Source organism: Cydia amplana, chromosome 23 (genome assembly GCF_948474715.1).
Source record: "Cydia amplana chromosome 23, ilCydAmpl1.1, whole genome shotgun sequence".
Classification (NCBI taxonomy): Eukaryota; Metazoa; Arthropoda; class Insecta; order Lepidoptera; family Tortricidae; genus Cydia; species Cydia amplana.
In genome coordinates, this window is record NC_086091.1 from 10,949,097 (window position 1) to 10,967,724 (window position 18,628).

The window sequence follows — 18,628 nt, forward strand, 5'->3', positions numbered from 1 at the left end:
AAGGCAATAACTTTGAACAAATCGAACCATACATTACTAATGTTGCACTCAAAACGACTTCACTCTAAAAGGTCCTACATCCATTAAAACTTAAAGGATATATGCTGTTTTGAAATAAGAAGAGAGAGCTGCGACCATCTGTCTTTTACTAGTAACCGCAAAGAATGGGTCGCATAGTTTTAAGTCTTGTTCACATCACTCTGTACGAACTAGGTTCAGAGTGATCTGTATAATATGCATAGGGTTCGGATTTAATATAGAGGGCTATGGCGTAGTATTTTTATGATTTATTTCATTGACATGCCGTATGTTTGGCGAGTCTTTAGTAACAATTTAGTTTATTGATAACTTTTATACACACAACATTTAGAAAATTACCAATATTTTATTTCCGAAAGAATAATATGTCCAAATTCTTGATGAAGTATAATTCATATCTTTCGAATAGGTCTTTGACAATTTAACGAAAATGTACCTTGAGTTTAACTAAGATAAATAAAGAATTAATTTAATCATAATTGGTCTCTTCGACAAAGTCTCCATCCATAGCAATCATCTCCATAATATATAAAGGTGAAAAATATTAGAATTGTCCTAGATGGGTCAATTTTTTTAACAGGTCTCTAAGAATAAAGTACTAATATTCGGCGTTAGTGTCTGTTTAGTTTAAAATGTTCACAGGAAAGCATACCGTAACACATAGGTCCTAAAAATATTTTCAACTAGATGGCTCGAGGCAATAGTTTGGTACGACAGTACAATTACAATAAGACTTCAGTAACTATTGTGGGATTCCTGAGTTTCAACTCGGACAGTCGCTGGCTAAACTCTAAACTCTAAAGACTTTGTTTTTAACATTTCTTAACTTTACACTAGTTGTGGAGGAGCAAAGTCGTGTGTTTTTTGAGGAGCGTTGTAGGTTAACTGCGACCAAACAGCGAATTCAGGCGGTACCTATCGATCGTGAGATTTTATTGATAGGTAAATGTTTTGATTACGAAGCGAGGCGAATAAAATCTTTACTGGACTGTAGCCTTAACAGAAAGAATACAGACCGATTTGTAATGGAAATCATTCGTTCAATATTCAAACACAGGTGCCAGAAATAATTACAATTTGCCGCCATTTTTACGTTTTAAGTACCCTACGAAGAAGATTTGAAGAAAAGGAATTGGATGTTTATGGAAATTGATTGTATGGTTTTAATTATATCTTGGCTGTTAAGTGGAAATACCGAAATGAAAATATGCTGATAAGCATTTTATTTATTGTATTGTTAATGACACGAGCTTGACAGTCTACTTTCACTTTTTTTCCAGTTTCGCCTAATAGTAATTTAATACAGTAAATTTATAGGTACATTTAGCCTTTGCTTCAAATCTGGTAGTTCTGATGTTTTGCAGACTTATTTATGATGTTGGCCCAATTAATAATCCAAGTTTGAAACCTCGAGCGCTGAAAGCAACTTTGGCAAAAATTGAAAAAAACCGCGAAAATTTCGGTTTTCTTTTAGATTTGGGCGATTATAACCCTAAAAGACTACTACTTTTTCATAGTACCTTTTCAGGGCGTTTTTAAAGAAGACTAAATTTGCTAAGTTAAGTTAAGCCAAGTTTTAAGGTCAATTACTTAAAGTAGGTATGGCGCACCTATATATAATTATGGGATATCAGATATGTGATGCATAGTCACTGCTAAGTCTATGCTAAAATAGCGTGGTCGAGTGTTAGTAACAATTTCAAGAGGCACACTTCAGTAAAAAGATATATACTTGGTAAACCAGATCTTGTCAGTAGAAAAAGGCGGCAAATTTGAAAAATGTAGGTGCGAAGGGATATCGTCCCATAGGAAATTTGAATTTCGCGCCTTTTTCTACTGACAAGATTTTGTTAACCATCTATACCTACGCTTATTTTACTTTCGATTGCCTTTTCTAAAAATACTAAATCTTTTATATTTAACCCAAATAGAATAGAATTCCACCTGCATAACGTATATAGTCGCACTAAGTGGATACCGTTCTACCTAGAACCCAATTCTGTTTTAAGAAGTTGATATAGTTTTTATCTTATTTTGATACGACCTACCTACAGCCGTACCATGAGTCACTGCTGACAGTGTCAAAACTGACATATACGCTAACGTCTACGTTATTTACTTTCTATACATCTCGTTCGCACTAATATGTGAGTAATACGAGCGAAATGCATAGAAAGTAAGTTACGCGTTCTCGATAGCGTTTATGTCAGTGCCAAACTGGTGGTAGCCACACAGATATCATATAAGAAAATGTAACCAAAGCCTCCAATGCCCAGGGCTGGAATCGAACCAGCGTTCTCTGCATTCGCGATGCTTAAAACTGCTCGACCATCCGGGTCAAGGCGGCATGGGTCGATATTGGTCCTCAAGGAATGCTATCGGGAGTCGTCTTATAAGGCGTCTCGCTCGCACTTTTTGGTAATGAAATGCCTGATGACAAGATTCAAGGTCGTATCAAAACCAGTTCCAACTATTAAGCCTGAATCGGGCTCCTTATCTCACAAAAGCTCGGATTTCGTTAAGCTCTGATTTCATTTCGACTTCCGATAAAACAAACCGACATAACCTAGACTTCCACATCTGTACAAACTATACCTAGTCACAGACCAGCTTATAATGGTCAATGTTGAGTGAAGAACAGATTTCATTGGACTTAGATAAGCTGAATGCCCTCATTCCGATAGATCCATTTTTCTACTTTGGATAGGAATCTTTGGAAAAATGGGGTTTTAGTGGAATCGGTTAGTTTATGGGGTTAGGCTTGAGTTTGAAGCGGGAAGTTAAAACTTAGACCCGAGTTTACCAGTGTTACACGAGATTTTTTTAAACCCCGACGCAAAAGGAGAGGTGTTATATGAGTGACGCCAATGTCTGTCTGTCTGTGGCATCGTAGCTATGAAATGGATGGACCGCTTTCGATGCGGTTTTTTTACGTGAAGGCGTGTTTCCTTGCGGTAGTTCTTAGCTATGTTTGATAGAGATTTAGAGATCGATCCAGCAGTTCGAAGAATATCAGCTCTTTTCCAAAATGATGTAAGGCTTTTTTGCCATAAAATGGATTATGTTGGCGTGGGTACTTACAACGTAGAGGATTTTTTTAATTTTTAATTTCATAATTATTTCATTTTGTGATCACCAGCGGCCGTCTGCTAACAAACTGACAATCTTTAAAAAAACATGGGGCGAGATTCGAACTTGCGGCTCAATAATAAGTATCCAAATCTAGTTAGATCAGTTAGAGCAGTTGCTCTGCCAACTAAGCTATCGAGGCCCATCACTAAGTACATAGTATAAAACAAAGTCGCTTCCCGCTGTCTGTCTGTCCCTATGTATGCTTAGATCTTTAAAACTACGCAACGGATTTTGATCCGGTTTTTTTAAATAGATAGAGTGATTCAAGAGGAAGGTTTATATATGTTATATATAATTTGTTAACCCGTGCGAATCCGAGGCGCGTCGCTAGTCCAAGCATAAATGTGTGTAATAATGATTAACAAGCTCCCATTATCCAAACCCACTGTCAAAGTTCTCTACTGTTTTTGTTTACATGTTTATGCGACCTGCCAGTCTGTTAGTTCACCCGGAGCTCTCAAACTTCGGGGTATAACTAGAATATTCTAAGTTAGATTAAACTGGGTAAGTTAGCTCTTGGCCAAGGCATATTGCTTATCTTTAGTGACAAATTGAATATAATTTGAAGTTATTTTTAGGGTTCCGTAGCCAAATGGCAAAAAACGGAACCCTTATAGATTCGTCATGTCTGTCTGTCTGTCTGTCTGTCTGTCTGTCCGTCTGTCCGTCTGTCCGTCTGTCTGTCCGTCCGTATGTCACAGCCACTTTTCTCCGAAACTATAAGAACTATACTGTTGAAACTTGGTAAGTAGATGTATTCTGTGAACCGCATTAAGATTTTCACACAAAAATAGAAAAAAAACAATAAATTTTTGGGGTTCCCCATACTTCGAACTGAAACTCAAAAAATTTTTTTTCATCAAACCCATACGTGTGGGGTATCTATGGATAGGTCTTCAAAAATGATATTGAGGTTCCTAATATCATTTTTTTCTAAACTGAATAGTTTGCGCGAGAGACACTTCCAAAGTGGTAAAATGTGTGTCCCCCCCCCCTTTAACTTCTAAAATAAGAGAATGATAAAACTAAAAAAAATATATGATGTACATTACCATGTAAACTTCCACCGAAAATTGGTTTGAACGAGATCTAGTAAGTAGTTTTTTTTTATACGTCATAAATCGCCTAAATACGGAACCCTTCATGGGCGAGTCCGACTCGCACTTGGCCGCTTTTTTACAAGTAGCAGCTTTTATTTAACTTGCAATGTATGTATGTTCGGGTCAAATCTTACAAGCTAAATTAGACCCAATTCTCATTATTCGATTGAGCTGAAACTTCACAGACAGTCGCCATCAGATATATCGGAGCGGCCAAGTTGTTCACAATATCTGAACACGCACTCTAACGCCCTGAATTTTAAATTTATTTGGTTTAGTCCGGTTTCCTCACGGTGTTCCTTTGCCGTACAAATAAATTTGAATTGATTTGTTTTATATTAAACAGTGTTTGTATTTAAGTTCAGCTTTGATATTATCATCATACGATTAAATATATATCGTCATATCTCCTGATGTTCTTTTAAAAGGACGAATCAAAATCAAATTTTGAAATAATCAAATTCCGCATTAAAAACTCCTGAAATGAATCCAGATGATAAACCAGAATATCACATCACATCACGGTCTTTAAAACATCCGTCACTATTAAATTTAAATGTAATGGAATAACATTATTATCACGCGACTTGCAAATGGAATTAAAATTATCCGAAATGACAGTCGACGCCATTTTGCTTTATTCTCTGTTAATTTCTGTTGATGCAACACCCTTAACGCACTAGACCAAGAGTTATAAAAGCTAAGAACGGTCGATAAGGTAGCGTTTACGACTTGAGAGAGAAATACGGAGCCCAACACGTACTTAATGAGTTTTTTTAGAACGGTTTTATGGTTTAATAAAGTCGTTTATTTTGAGGACAAATATCCTTTCACACGACCTATTCGGAAAAGAGCTTTTTCTTCCCTGCTAAGAGGGATAAAAGTGGCACTTTTCCTCCCTGCTAGGAGGGATCAAAGTAACACTTTTCTGTTCTAGCACACTATTTTTACATTTTACTCATTAGTTGGTGTGAAAAGCACTATGTGTCACACGGTATCAAAATTATTTCATCTTGGGCGTTAACACTTGAATCCCTCATTACGGTCAGGATTGTATTGTAGAATCCATCGCTTCATTCAGGATTCAATGTACGTCCTTGACGGAAATATTATCATTTTGATCCCTTGTAATACAAATCCCTGCCGCTTTTTTTCGCCATCGCCCTACGCGACAACATTACCATCTTCACCACTTAGATGGTTGGCAGTTCTCAACTGTGCGTTTCTCCAGAAACTTCCTGCCTCGCACAGCCAAACTATGGAATGAACTGTCGCCTGCGGTATTTCCGGACCGATACGACCTTCAAACCTTCAAGAAAAGAGCGTACTCCCATCTTAAAGGCCGGCAACGCGCTTGCAACCCTTCTGGTGTCGCGGGTGTCCATGGGCGGCGGTAATCGCTTACCATCAGGTGATCCGTCTGCTCGTTTGCCTCCTATATCATAAAAAAAAACTATTTGACACCCTTGACAATTATCCGTTATTATCAGTTTTAGATTATTCTAAAACACACTTTTTTACATTTTAATGAGTCTTACTTGTATCTATTATCCACATAGGTAGGTACCTATAGGTGTAGGTACCCATGTGTAGGTCACATGTTTCTGATTTGAAACTCTAATAATGTCGTTGTAATAATGTGACGAATGAATAAATAACAATGTAGCCCGACATATTGTCCGAGACATTGGAATAGTAACACGGCACCCACGACTACACTGTTATTATCTACCTTGTAATTTAGGAGCGATAGAACCCTAGGGATGGGACAGACTAGATTCTGTAAAGGTACTTTTAAGACTCGCCTATGTGTTTCAGAATTTAGTCTTCAAGATGAAGTTTTAGTTGTTTTGAAGTAAGAAACTTAAGTTCAATATCGTCAGGTGACAACCAAAACTCATTTATTACTACCACAAGTTCATAGTCATAGTGAACCATATTATGTAGTAACAAAATATAGTTGATTTTCGTTTAATTACTTGTTTTACTAATTAGTGAGTTTTGGTTGTCACCTGACAATTATAGGTAATTTCAGAAGCGCATTGTCTTTACAAAGATATCGACACGTATTGTTACAATGAATTTGTAAACTTATAGAAGCTAGGGCGTCTAATACCTAATAGAAGTTTATCGTCAGATGACAACAACACTTATTTTAAAAGTGATGAAGTCCTAATATAGGTACGCGCTACGCATTATAAATATAGCTGGTCAACCAAATCTTTTCAGTAAAAAAAGGCGCGAAATTCAAATTTTCTATGGGACGATATCCCTTCTCGCCTACATTTTTCAAATTTGCCGCCTTTTTCTACTGTCAAGATCTGGTTGACCAAGTATAGTAAATAATTTATTCAAGTTAGTTTCGTTGTTATTGTTCCTTTTATTTGTGTAATGTTCACAAAGACACCAGAAACTCCATTCACGACTAGAAAGTGTTTAAGCTCAAAGATATACTCAAGTTCTTCAAATTCAGTCTCATAAGACTCGTTTTTACCAACACTTCACCTACGAAGTGTAGGTCTCTCACTCACTCACTCCGCCTACTCATTCCGTATGCGAGAATGGACATTTTAAACTGGAATTGACAAATGATAGGGAAATTGACGGAGGGGCCAGGAATAAATCGTATGAAGACATTTCTTGTTTAAAGAAATTGCATGTAAAAATGCTACAAACTTACTGTAAAAAAATGTAGTAGCATTTATTTGCGTGTGTGGAATTATTTTTAAATGATTTAGACCCAAGACGCAAACAGTACTTCTAAAAACTGTAACGTTTTTTTTGTCTGTCAAAATTACTTTTGAAATTTGAAATGGATACGTTTTTTGGAAAAAGCGACTACATTTTTCAAATTAGATGCAAATCATAATAACGAAAGAGACACGTCAAAAATAATCAAATAAACATAAAGCTTTGATTAAATTGCCATTTAAAGTAGCTATTCCTATTCGATTGTGGCTTCGAATGTCCATTTCCCCGAATGTCCAGTCGCTGTGCGTCCAATTACCCGAATGTCCAGTCACTGTACGTCCAATTCCCAGAATGTCCAGTCCCTGTACGTCCAATTCCCCAAACGTCCAATTTCGAACACAACGTTTCTTAAAACCGAATATTATTTATTTACCGCCAATCCAACATACAGAGGAAACGCCACACTTCTCAAGCCTTTTATCCAAACGATTTATTTCTCTGTACACTACTGCTTTACCTTCAAAAACATCTACACAATATTCAACCTTACGTGGAATATATAAGGTTGATATTTATTACTGTTTACATGTACGCAGGGGAAGTAGAACCGGAACACAGCGCTCAGTGTATGTGATGCATTTTGTTTCAAGCCCGATAAAGTTAACTATGACGAATGGCTTGTACCAAGAAACACACTAAAGTGAAAGGTCGTATATGTATACTAAAAGAATGGTTGTTAAGTCGTTTTTCCTTTGTTGTTGTAATTGTGAGAAGATAGTGTTGTTTACGTGAAATATGAGCGCGAAAAGAAATATTCTTTGTTGTAAATGTAGCGAGAGAGATTGGGTATTATTGGTTGAAAGTTTTTTTTTGTGACTTCTTTTGGTTAAGTCGAAAAGGTATTCAAAGGATAAGTAAATTTTTAGAAGGAATTAATTTGGTACTAAGATGTTATAACACCTCAAAACTGCATAAAAGAGAAAGGTTTAAAGGTCGCCGATTTTATGTTTTTGAAATTATTCAATTACAATTGCATGGTAGACGACTTTATAAGCTTGATGCTTTAAAAAAATAACTCAAACTACGCCGTAAAATCCAGAAGTTATTTTAAGCCCAGATCTTAATCAAATCTTAAAAAACCCCTTTGAGCTTCCAGTGAGTAATCCGCAAAGACATATTTTACACTGAAAAGAGGTTTTTAATCTTGGTCTTTGGAAACTTTCCGGTATCTGCGCTTGGATTGGGGGGATTTATATGCGACGATTCCCACTGAGTTTCACAGACAAGACATCCTCCAGACTGAGCATAGTAGCGCTACCCCTCTGCCACAAATATACGGTAGTTTTACTCCATTTTCGAGTCAAAGTGTCTTTGTGTGACGTCCGTGTCTTTGAACGGACCAATCACGGCACGGGACTCTGCTCACCTCGTCCCCCGCACCCCAGTATTTTTGGCAGCATCGGTTTTAATGAAATAATTGCTCTAAACTCCGTCTAGAGGATTCCTAGTCTATGCTGAGTTTCAATAAGGCTGAATTTGGAAATCGCACGTGAATTTTCGGATATTTAAGCATTGCTAAATTGGAAATATAGACTCGAAGGCTTATAGAATTGGATAATTATGTAGAAATTTAAACAAGTCTAGTAAATTATAATAACGAATTAATTAACTATGATGGGGTTTGTCTTTGTAAACAAAAGTGGAATGAAAAGTTAATCTTTAACTTTGAGATATATCTGTAAATAATTAGGTTAGTAAAATTCTGAAATAAAATAATGAAAAAATTTTACTTCTTTAATTAAAATTTATAATTAGTACTTACCCAAAATATAGGTAGACAATTGAAAACATACAATACCGTAAATAGGTATACCTAGGTATAGTCTGTGCGGAAAGAGAAAAGTCGTGGAATGTATGGGGCCCAAAACATTCCACAACTCTTCTCTTTCCACACAGACTTTATATGTCAAGGAAAGTCAGAAGATTTGGACAGCTAAGACTTAGCAAGAGAATCAATATAAGAGTGTAACTGTTTAAAAGTAAGATAAAATGCTCATCTAGATTTTATCCGTTCAAATACTCAAACAACGATTTATATTTCACAAATACGAATCGTATCGCATACGTGTCGTGCATTACAACAGCGTTCGTTCGCAGGAAATATGAAGTCAGTATTTACTGAAGAGAAATTGAATAAAGTTAAACATATTTTGCGCCAATGCATGCTGCAATATGCTGAAGAATGAAGATATTGCTTTCAAAAGAGGGCGCTCTATCAATTTTGCATATTACATTTTAACGAAGACTTGTATAGGAAACAAAGTGTTTGGGTTACAACACGGTAGGTACATGGTTCTAACAGTGACGGTAGGTATATGTGTAGACGACACTCTCAATACATTTTTGACTTCGAAAAATGGTCCATATGACACGTTTATCTGTCATACCTATATCACAAAAAAAAATATCCTTTTGCCATAAATTTACCCCGCCGATTGAAATTATATATGAAATAATTGAATTAATTTATTGTGTTAACCTTTGTAACTTTATTGTTTTCTATTTTGTAAATTTATTTATTTTTAAGGATATCCGATATAAAATAATTTTAATTTAATTTAATATTATATCAATGGCAACACAGTTATTAAATGTAAGACATATTTACCTTGACTACAGGTACGAGTACTGCTACTTGACAATAGATGTAGCAGTACTGATAGTTCCGCTACCCAAAGCTGAAATTTCCCTTGTTCTTTTAAGAAACAGGCAATCGGATACCGTCAAGCGGGGTGAATAGGGATAGCTAGGGTGAATAGGGACAAAACTTAAAATGTGATTTACCTGACAGTTAATAAACCCACAAAAAAATTTATCATACAAAATCTACTCGTAATTTCAATCGAATTGTACAATTTGTATCGGTGTATTTTTTTGGAAATTAGCAGAGAAATCACATTTTAAGTTTTGTCTCTATTCACCCCTACCATGCTTCACCCAAGTTGTCGGTGCCTAAGCATTCTAAGATAAGATAAGATAAAAGATAGTTTATTCAAGTAGGCATAATTACAATGCGCTTATGAACGTCAAATAAAGCTAGGTAGACCGGCTCCAACCCTACACCTCTGCCCCGAGAAGATTTAAATCCCCCCTCAATTGGAGGAGGGTATCCCATTATGGGACCGGCAACAAACTCGGCGGGACACATCTTTTCAAAAATAATTACATCTTATAATTAACATGCATTACGAGAAAATAAGGCTAAGCAATAGCTCTTAAAAGCAATTTAATTTAAAACTTCCAACGCCCCTTCAAGTTCATCTATTTCAACATCAATACGTCACCGATTGCTCCAGGCCGTCAATCTATCGATCTATTAAATTTGCTTCAGCAATACAGCAATTATTCAAATGAGGTTGTCATTTACCGACGCCAACGGGGTGGCTTTAACAACCCTTACATTTTAGCCCCTAGTGAAGTATGGCTTTCAAAATATACCGAGCGTGATGTAAGTTGACATGGTTTTAATGTGGAAAAGCCTTTGGGAGTCGCTAGGTGGAAAAGCGTTGCATTTACAGTCTTTTTTAGGGTTCCTTACCTCAAAACGAAAAACGGAACCCTTATAGGATCACTCGTGCGTCTGTCTGTCTGTCCGACCATCCCCCCCCCTCTTTATCTCCGAAACTACTGGGTCTTAAATTTTGAAAAAAAAAATACACCATGTATAGTTCTTTACTTCTTTACTATATAGATGACAGGAAAACCTATTAGAAATGTGCAGTCAAGCGTGAGTCGACTTAATGTACGGAACCCTTGGAACGCGAGTCCGACTCGCACTTGGCCGATTTTTTTAAGTTGCCATATAAAATAGTAGAAATTAAATTAATGTAACAAAAAAAAGTTCATGCTATATAGTTGCCATGTTAAGCATTTTACGTCAAAAATGTGACAGTTACATAGGAAGTGGCGCCCTCATTTATTTTCTAAAATTTCTTGTCGGACTATACATAGCTATTTCATGTAGCAATATGCAAGTTCTGCCGCCAGAGTGTATCACTAGCGCCTATCGTAAACTATACAGTAACTTATACATACTGTGCCTTAAACTGATTTTTGACAAATTTTCACAGACAATAAAATATGACATTGATGCATCAAGGCGGTTTGTTTACAAAGGGCCTACCGGGAATCGCGAAAATCAAAATTTTGTTATGTGCCTCTATATCGCTTGAATATGCAAGAGTGATAGAGAGGTTAGATAACTGATTTTGGTGGATTGTGGTAGTCGGGCCCGAAAAAGATTTGTTCTAGAACTATCTGCTAGATACATAGATCTGTAGACTTGTCCCTAAAACTCGTTTTTACGATGCAATTTACCCTAAACCTGATAATTTGTCGGGCACATTTTTATGGGTCGTTTTTCTTTATGGAGGAATTAACTTTGTCATAAAAAGGCTAAAAAGTAAGCGTGTGTCATATTATGGGGGTTGCTCGCTTTATTTCGGATTAATTTAATATTTTCTAAGTTAAAATATAATTTTATATAAGGTCAATATGGGTAATTGTGGCATACGGGTAAATCTGGCCTTCATATTGGGGCCTGTTTTCACATTGATTGTTTATTGAAAATTCATACATTTGTTACTAAATGCACGTAGCAAGTATGAACTCGCATTGTCGCTACGCTACGCATTTACTGCCAGCGCGAGCTACGCGCTACGTTCGTAGCCGATAACACGTATTTACCGCATCGTAGCGAAAAGCGACTACGACCACAGAACCCGCCTAGCAATTGTCTTAAATAAAATGACCCGATTGGCTGTTGAACGAAAAAAAAAACAAATTTGAAAATTCCGCTGTCCTTACATGACATGTTGTTGTGTGCGTGACCTCAACTCTAATGCCAGTATTTATACGTAAAACACACACACACACAGTCAGGGCACTTGCCTTGTAAATATAATGCTATTCTCCCTTTATGGCCAAAATAAAATAACGTTTCAAATAAAATATCCCGCATTCATTTTATTCCACACTAAAGCTTTTTCCTAAGACGGAGCGAGACGGAAGATAGGTTTAGTGGTGTGTTAGAGGGGGATAGAACGTGGCACCTCTGAATAGGATAGCTCGAGGCAGGGCAAACACAATATCGTAGAGAAGATGGCGGTAGTGATGGGATGTGTCGATGTTATCGACAGCTGTTGAAATCTTAAATTGAGACGAATTTTCTATTTTACAGTATTTGAAAATAAATCTGTACTTTTGGTTATCGTTTCGTTTTTATGATTAGGCATTATTTCAATTATATGAAACTAATTTTTTCCCGCGATTTCATTTCCACCCCCCTTTTAGGGATGGTTTGATGATCTTTATGCCAAATTTAAACTAAATCCGTTCAGTGGTTTAAACGTGAAGAGGTAACACACAGACAGACAGACAGACATAGGTACACACTTTCGCATTTATAATTAGTATGGATGTGGTAGAATGGAAGACATTATCAGTAAGCATAAAAACATTTATTGTTACAGTTAATATCTTACACATAATTAGTATAAGGTATAATAATAATATTTTAATCATATTTAAATAAATATATCTAAACACTTAGGGTCGATTGCACCAAGCCGCCTGTCACCGTTAAAGCGTTCGCTCAAAAATAATCATTGGAAGCCTAACCACAAAGACTAAAGTTATTTAATATTATCATGAAACCTCCTTACTTATACGCTTATTGGTTATCTTATAGTTTCTTATTGTTCAAATTGTTGACACAGTTTTTACATGTTGTTTGACTGTTTTTTGCCTGACGTTAAAACCATAACATATTAAACCCATATTTTTAAAATATTAAACCTTAAACTATCGACATGTAACAACGCGTTTCACATCCCTACCAGGATTTGTTTCGTCGTGATTGGTTATTGACACAACTCGCGATATATCGGTTAATCCGGATAAGACACCCAAACCGGATTAGACTCTAGCTGCTTCAAATATATGTATACAATTTTCGCCTTACGACAAGGGAATAAAATACACACGTGTTTACACATATTTGGTGTGATTTCAAGGCAGTGATACAGATATACGTTTTTGTAAGTGATAAAGTTAAGATAAGATAATAGTGATGTATCAATATCCAGAGAGGAAAATGCGGACTACATTTGTATGAAGAAGCGGTCACGTGACTTCGTCCCTTTTCCTCTTAAAGCAAAAGTAATGTTATGTCACTTCCGTCTTCAAAGGAATTGAGAGCGTTTTCTATATTTTTTTATCGTACTTACTGAAGCTTGGCGAACTTTAAATTTGCATTGGCACTTTAAACTTTAAGATTCTTGGGCGTTATACCGAATTGGTGAATAACCTTATAAAATGGGATCTAGTATAGAGCCTTGTGGCAAACTGTTTTGTTTAGTTTTAATTTGAAAGACAATTCCTACGAAACTTTCCTTTGGTTCTAGATAGCCTGCTCTAATAAAGTCCTTCATTCTTTGTCTGGCGAGTGTGTGATATATACTCATTAGGTGTATAACTGTCTCTTACTCTTTCATTCGATAATCGGTGTTGTCAGAGATCTAGATGTTATTCTATTACTTACTGTATGTGTTGAAGTGAGACAGCTGCACGGTATTGCAGTCGTCTCCCACTTGAAGGTACGTGATCTCGCAGCGGTACAGCCCCTCGTCTGAGGCCTGGACGCTGTTGATGACCAGCTCGGCGAAGGTGGAGTTGGGGACGTGGCTGATTGACATTCTGGGGACAAAGGGAAATTGTTCGTTAGTGTAGTGGTAGTGTATAGACGTCTCGAGCGACACTGACAGTTAGTCTCGATGTCAGACTGCGAGCAGAGCCGGTCGTACCGCGTGATGTTTGTGTTGGCGAACCGTTGGAAATACACTATATCGTATGATGTAGTGAGATAAATACAGTACATTACAGTTAGTATGACATAATTGTTTAAAATTAATAGTGGAGTAGAGTTACCCACTTAATTACTTAAATTAGGTCCACTTAAAATTCGCAACATATCGAAGACCAATTAAAATCTTGTCAGGGTATGACAGACGACAAAAGTTATCAATATGTCTCGTTTAAAGCAAGTAAAAGTCCAACATTTTTCAAAAAGAAACTCAGAACTCGTAAACTTCAGACACGGCAGCCGATAATTAAGAATGTCCACCTTGCCGCGGGGACTAATTCGACTTCGGTGCTCCACGTCAGTTACAACAAGATTTATAGTCTGTCGTTACAAATAAATATGACCAGCCCTAGTAGCACGGTAGCATTTTTATCGTTTATCACCATGCCTGTCACGTTCTAACAAGTATGTAAGTGCGAAAGTGACGGGCATAGTGATAGTCGATAAAAATGGAACCGTGCTGAGCCCGCAGGGTCCTAGCCAATGACAATCGTTGATAGAGAACGCAAATCGTAACTTAAATAATGTATGGAAATAGTCATGTGACTTTTTGTAGCATCTGCCATCCCGTACCATCACTGCCGTTCTGTACATCGGCCTTATTACAAAAGGCACCGATGTACAGTTAAGACTATTGCTGTTTGTACAATGTTTCTTTAAAATTGGCATTTATTTTTTAACGAGTGTTCGCGAGGTCTACAGTTAGAGGTCACAAATTTATATACAATCGAAGATGACAATGATTGTCGCGGACACTCGTGGCATTTTGATGAAAATAAAAAAAAACCGAATCGGAAAATAAATTGAACCTTCTCAAAAAAAACACGAAAATCTATTGAGATATGCGATATGTAGAGGAAAACAGCAGCGGACAGAATATACGAAAGCATTTTAGATCAAGCTAAAATGAAGATCATCGCGTTCGCTAGTTCATAAAGTTCGTTAAGCCAAAAAAAAACTATCATTAAAAACCTTGTAAAAATACTGTTTTTTTTTTTTCAATTGTTTTAAATACCGAAGCAAAGCTTTTACGTTTTTCAAAAAAGCACGTACGTTGCGAACTCGGAGATGAGTTGCGGAAAAACCTAATCCCATTCCATGTTGCATTATACAGTGATTTACATGCAAAAACAATTCCTGCCAAAAATACAATGCATGCATTAAACGAGCCATTTGGGAAGCGAGGACATTAAATGATGTATAAAGAAATAAATTGAGTTTTTAATATGTTAATTTACATATATATGCATTGTTCTTTGTTTTAAGTGTTTGCTTAGAAGGTTTATTGAACTGTTGAAAGTTACAAGTTGTTTTGATATATTTTTGTCAAACAATACTGTAGTTAAACTAATAAATGTAAAATTTCTTAGCATTGGAAATGGCATTTAATTTATTCAAATTTAAATATTTTAAATACACATTAAGAATTTCGTTTTGCAAACCCAGCAAATAACTGGTTTTCAAGGAATGAAAATTATTTTACAATAGTTAAGTCCTAAGCAATAAAATATCAAACTATCACGAAAGAAAACAGTAAAATTATAATGAACTACCATTTCACTTAAAACATTTACAATTGCTTAAAACTTTTGAATTGATAAAAAGTAATAAGTAATAAGTGTTAATAGTGCTCGATAACATCAAACAAAATTGAATTTGTAAATAAATATTATATTATCTGAAGCAAAATTCATTAAGCAATATTTTCAAGAATCTATCAGGCACACCTTGGCATTCTTTTGTAATTATGAATTACGTCTCATGCTATTTTCCGGACATTCTTCAAAATAACCAAACCCTATTAACGAAAAAATAAATATTATTTATTAATTTTAACTTCTAGAATAAGTACTTAGCGGCTCACAAAAGACACCTACTAAATATATCTTATAGTTACTGAGAAAAATGTCTGTGACATACGGACAGACAGACGTACGGCCAGATGGACATGACGAAACTATAAGTAAGGGTTGTTTGCCATTTTGGCTACTGAACCCCAAAAACTTTATCAAGAAAAACAAGTCACGCAAAATTAATTAACGCAAAAACAAAGGTTTTAGACAAAGGCTAATAGTTCGGCCGTGAGTACGCGCTTTGCTCTAATCAAGTGGACTCTACTAGATTGATAGCTCTATGTATTTGACGTAACGTTTAATCGAATTCTATGCGGTCGGCTTGACATTTATTATTTACAGAATAAGGTTGGAATTGGAATGAGTCGAGGTTTTCGGTTATTTGGTGGTATAAATTGCGGTAGCTATAATTGTTAGTTGGAGGTTGTGATTGGTTTAGTTGTATGATTTGACGGTTTTTTGTTTGTGAATCTGGAAATGCAGTTTTTTAAGATTCGGAAACATGGTAGCAATAGGGTGAAATAATGCACAATACATTGTAGCAAAATCTTTTGAGCTTATAAAGGCGTGTTCTAGTGTCATTCTATGGAACTTGCTAACTACGTATGTAAACAAAAGTCACTTACTGTGACTTTTGTTTACATAAGTAGTTAGCAAGTTCCATAGAATGACACTTTAAATACATTTTTTCTACAAAGAAGCCGGTTTCAAACAAGCGTTGCAAAATATATTATTGTGTGCAAAGGGATTTAAGAGAGAATACTTCACGGATTAACATTTTAGTTAGTAGCTAAAATAGCTAGTTTAGTGCTAATAAAACTAGCGTTAATAGCGTTCCATTAGGGATGGTATAAATTAGAGAGCGTTTTAAGGTACTGTACGGATTCTGACTGTACCAGCAGTATTGCAGCGCGACATGTCGACTGCATTGTTGCCGCAAATGTCAATAATTCGGAGAGAAATAGCGATTTTGACATTTGCGGTAGTAATGTAGCCGGCAGTGATGGCACGCTGCAATACTGGTGCAGTAATGCAGCCGACAGCAATGCTGCACGAAACGTCTACAAGTTTAAGGTTATTTTCTTACGTTTGCATAAAATGTGACGTTTCCTGCAGTAATGCAGTCTGATGCAGTACATTACTGCCGCGAATGGAAAAATGGAAATTTAGGCTCAGATTTTTGACATTTGCGGCCGCTGCAATATTGCGGCAGTAAAGCTGGTGTATTCAGAATTTGAATGGAACCTTTAACAGCGTTCTATTACAGAGGGTATAAATTAGCAAGTGGCTCAGTTGAGCCGCCATATTTAATCGTGGGACCTCCATTACACTGCACAATAAAGGTGATGTAAAAACTTCCAAGGTCTGTATTATACAACGAAATGTAACTTCTTCTTCCTCGCGTTGTCCCGGCATTTTTGCCACGGCTCATGGGAGCCTGGGGTCCGCTTGGCAACTAATCCCAGTAATTGGCGTGGGCACTAGTTTTTACGAAAGCGACTGCCATCTGACCTTCCAACCCAGAGGGTAAACTAGGCCCTTATTGGGATTAGTCCGGTTTCCTCACGATGTTTTCCTTCACCGAAAAGCGACTGGTAAATATCAAATGATATTTCGTACATAAGTTCCGAAAAACTCATTGGTACGAGCCAGGGTTTGAACCCGCGACCTCCGGATTGCAAGTCGCATGTTCTTACCGCTAGGCCACCAGCGCTTTTTCGGCCAACAACGAAATGTAACGTTTGGTTAAAATTGTTAGAAATAAGAGATATGGTAATATTCACCGCTTCCGGCAAGACTCGAACTTGCGACCTTACGGAACACCGGCCAAATCTCTCCTAACCAACTGAGCTACTGGAATCGTGCGAACTTCGGTAGGCAGCTCAGTTGATTAAGAGCGATCGGACCTTAAACAAAGAATGATAATTATAAACTGAATTTAAAAACGTTGTATTATGTGAGTGTTTGCCGGAATAATTAGGTATTATTTTTTACAAGCTTTTATTTACTTTCACCTGTCTCGTTGTCTGTCTGTAAAATAAAATCTTGCAATTTAAATTTAACCTTCTTTCCGGTTTCCGCTGAAGCTGAAAATTTGCACACATATGTATGTCAGGTGACAATGCTATATTATGGTACCATCGAGCTGATCTGATGCTGGAGACAGGAGGTGGCCATAGGAACTCTGTGATAAAACAACGCAACCTAATTGTGTTTGGGGTTTTTAGAATTGTCTCGATGCCTGTGGAAATAAAAGTACAGTCAGCGATAAAAGCTTGTACCGAAAATGTAATTTTTCCCCAAAACTTTTTTGAAGTGAAAACTTCTTTAGCGGCGCTGCACGCTGTGCACTTTTTGTGATAGGGAAAAAATGTTAAACTCGCGAGTGGTGTCACGTGACCGTAAGATGTAAGACGGACACGTGACCTGATCGAAAAACTGTTACTTCAATGTCATTGAGTTTTTCTTTATTGATTTAAATTCCATCAAGTGAGTTTCGCTCTAACTGGTATTAATATAACTCGAGTACTAATAGTGATGTGCTTAGGGGTTTCAAGTAATGCGACTAAATAACGCTAGATGGCGTTAACCTCAATTATACATGGTGCTGAAGATATTTTGCAATAGTGATTGACTTTTCACTTCTGCCGGCACTTCCTGAGTGCAACCCGTTGTTTTTTTTATTACGCTTCGGTGTAACAGACTAACAGTAGGCCAACATAAACCTCGGGCAGACAGTAAGGGTGCTTGTAAACGGCATTACTCACTATAATGCATGCAGTGCTTGCCCCAAGTGGGTTCAACTTGTTCTGAATAGACGAGTTTTTCACGATAGATGGCGGTATAAAAATGAAAAGAGTTTTAGTTAAAGTTAAATGAGAAAATGTTTT

At 36.6% G+C, this 18,628-nt stretch overlaps 1 protein-coding gene across 2 annotated transcripts in view; it reads right to left on the reverse strand.

Moving 5' to 3' along the window:
- Positions 1-18,628, reverse strand: part of LOC134658781 (hemicentin-2) — a 559,330-nt gene that overhangs the window by 182,924 nt on the left and 357,778 nt on the right. For both annotated transcript variants that reach the window (XM_063514419.1, XM_063514420.1), the window contains exon 4: positions 13,564-13,718. In XM_063514419.1, coding sequence (XP_063370489.1) covers positions 13,564-13,718 — 155 coding nt within the window. The remainder of the gene's footprint in view (positions 1-13,563; positions 13,719-18,628) is intronic.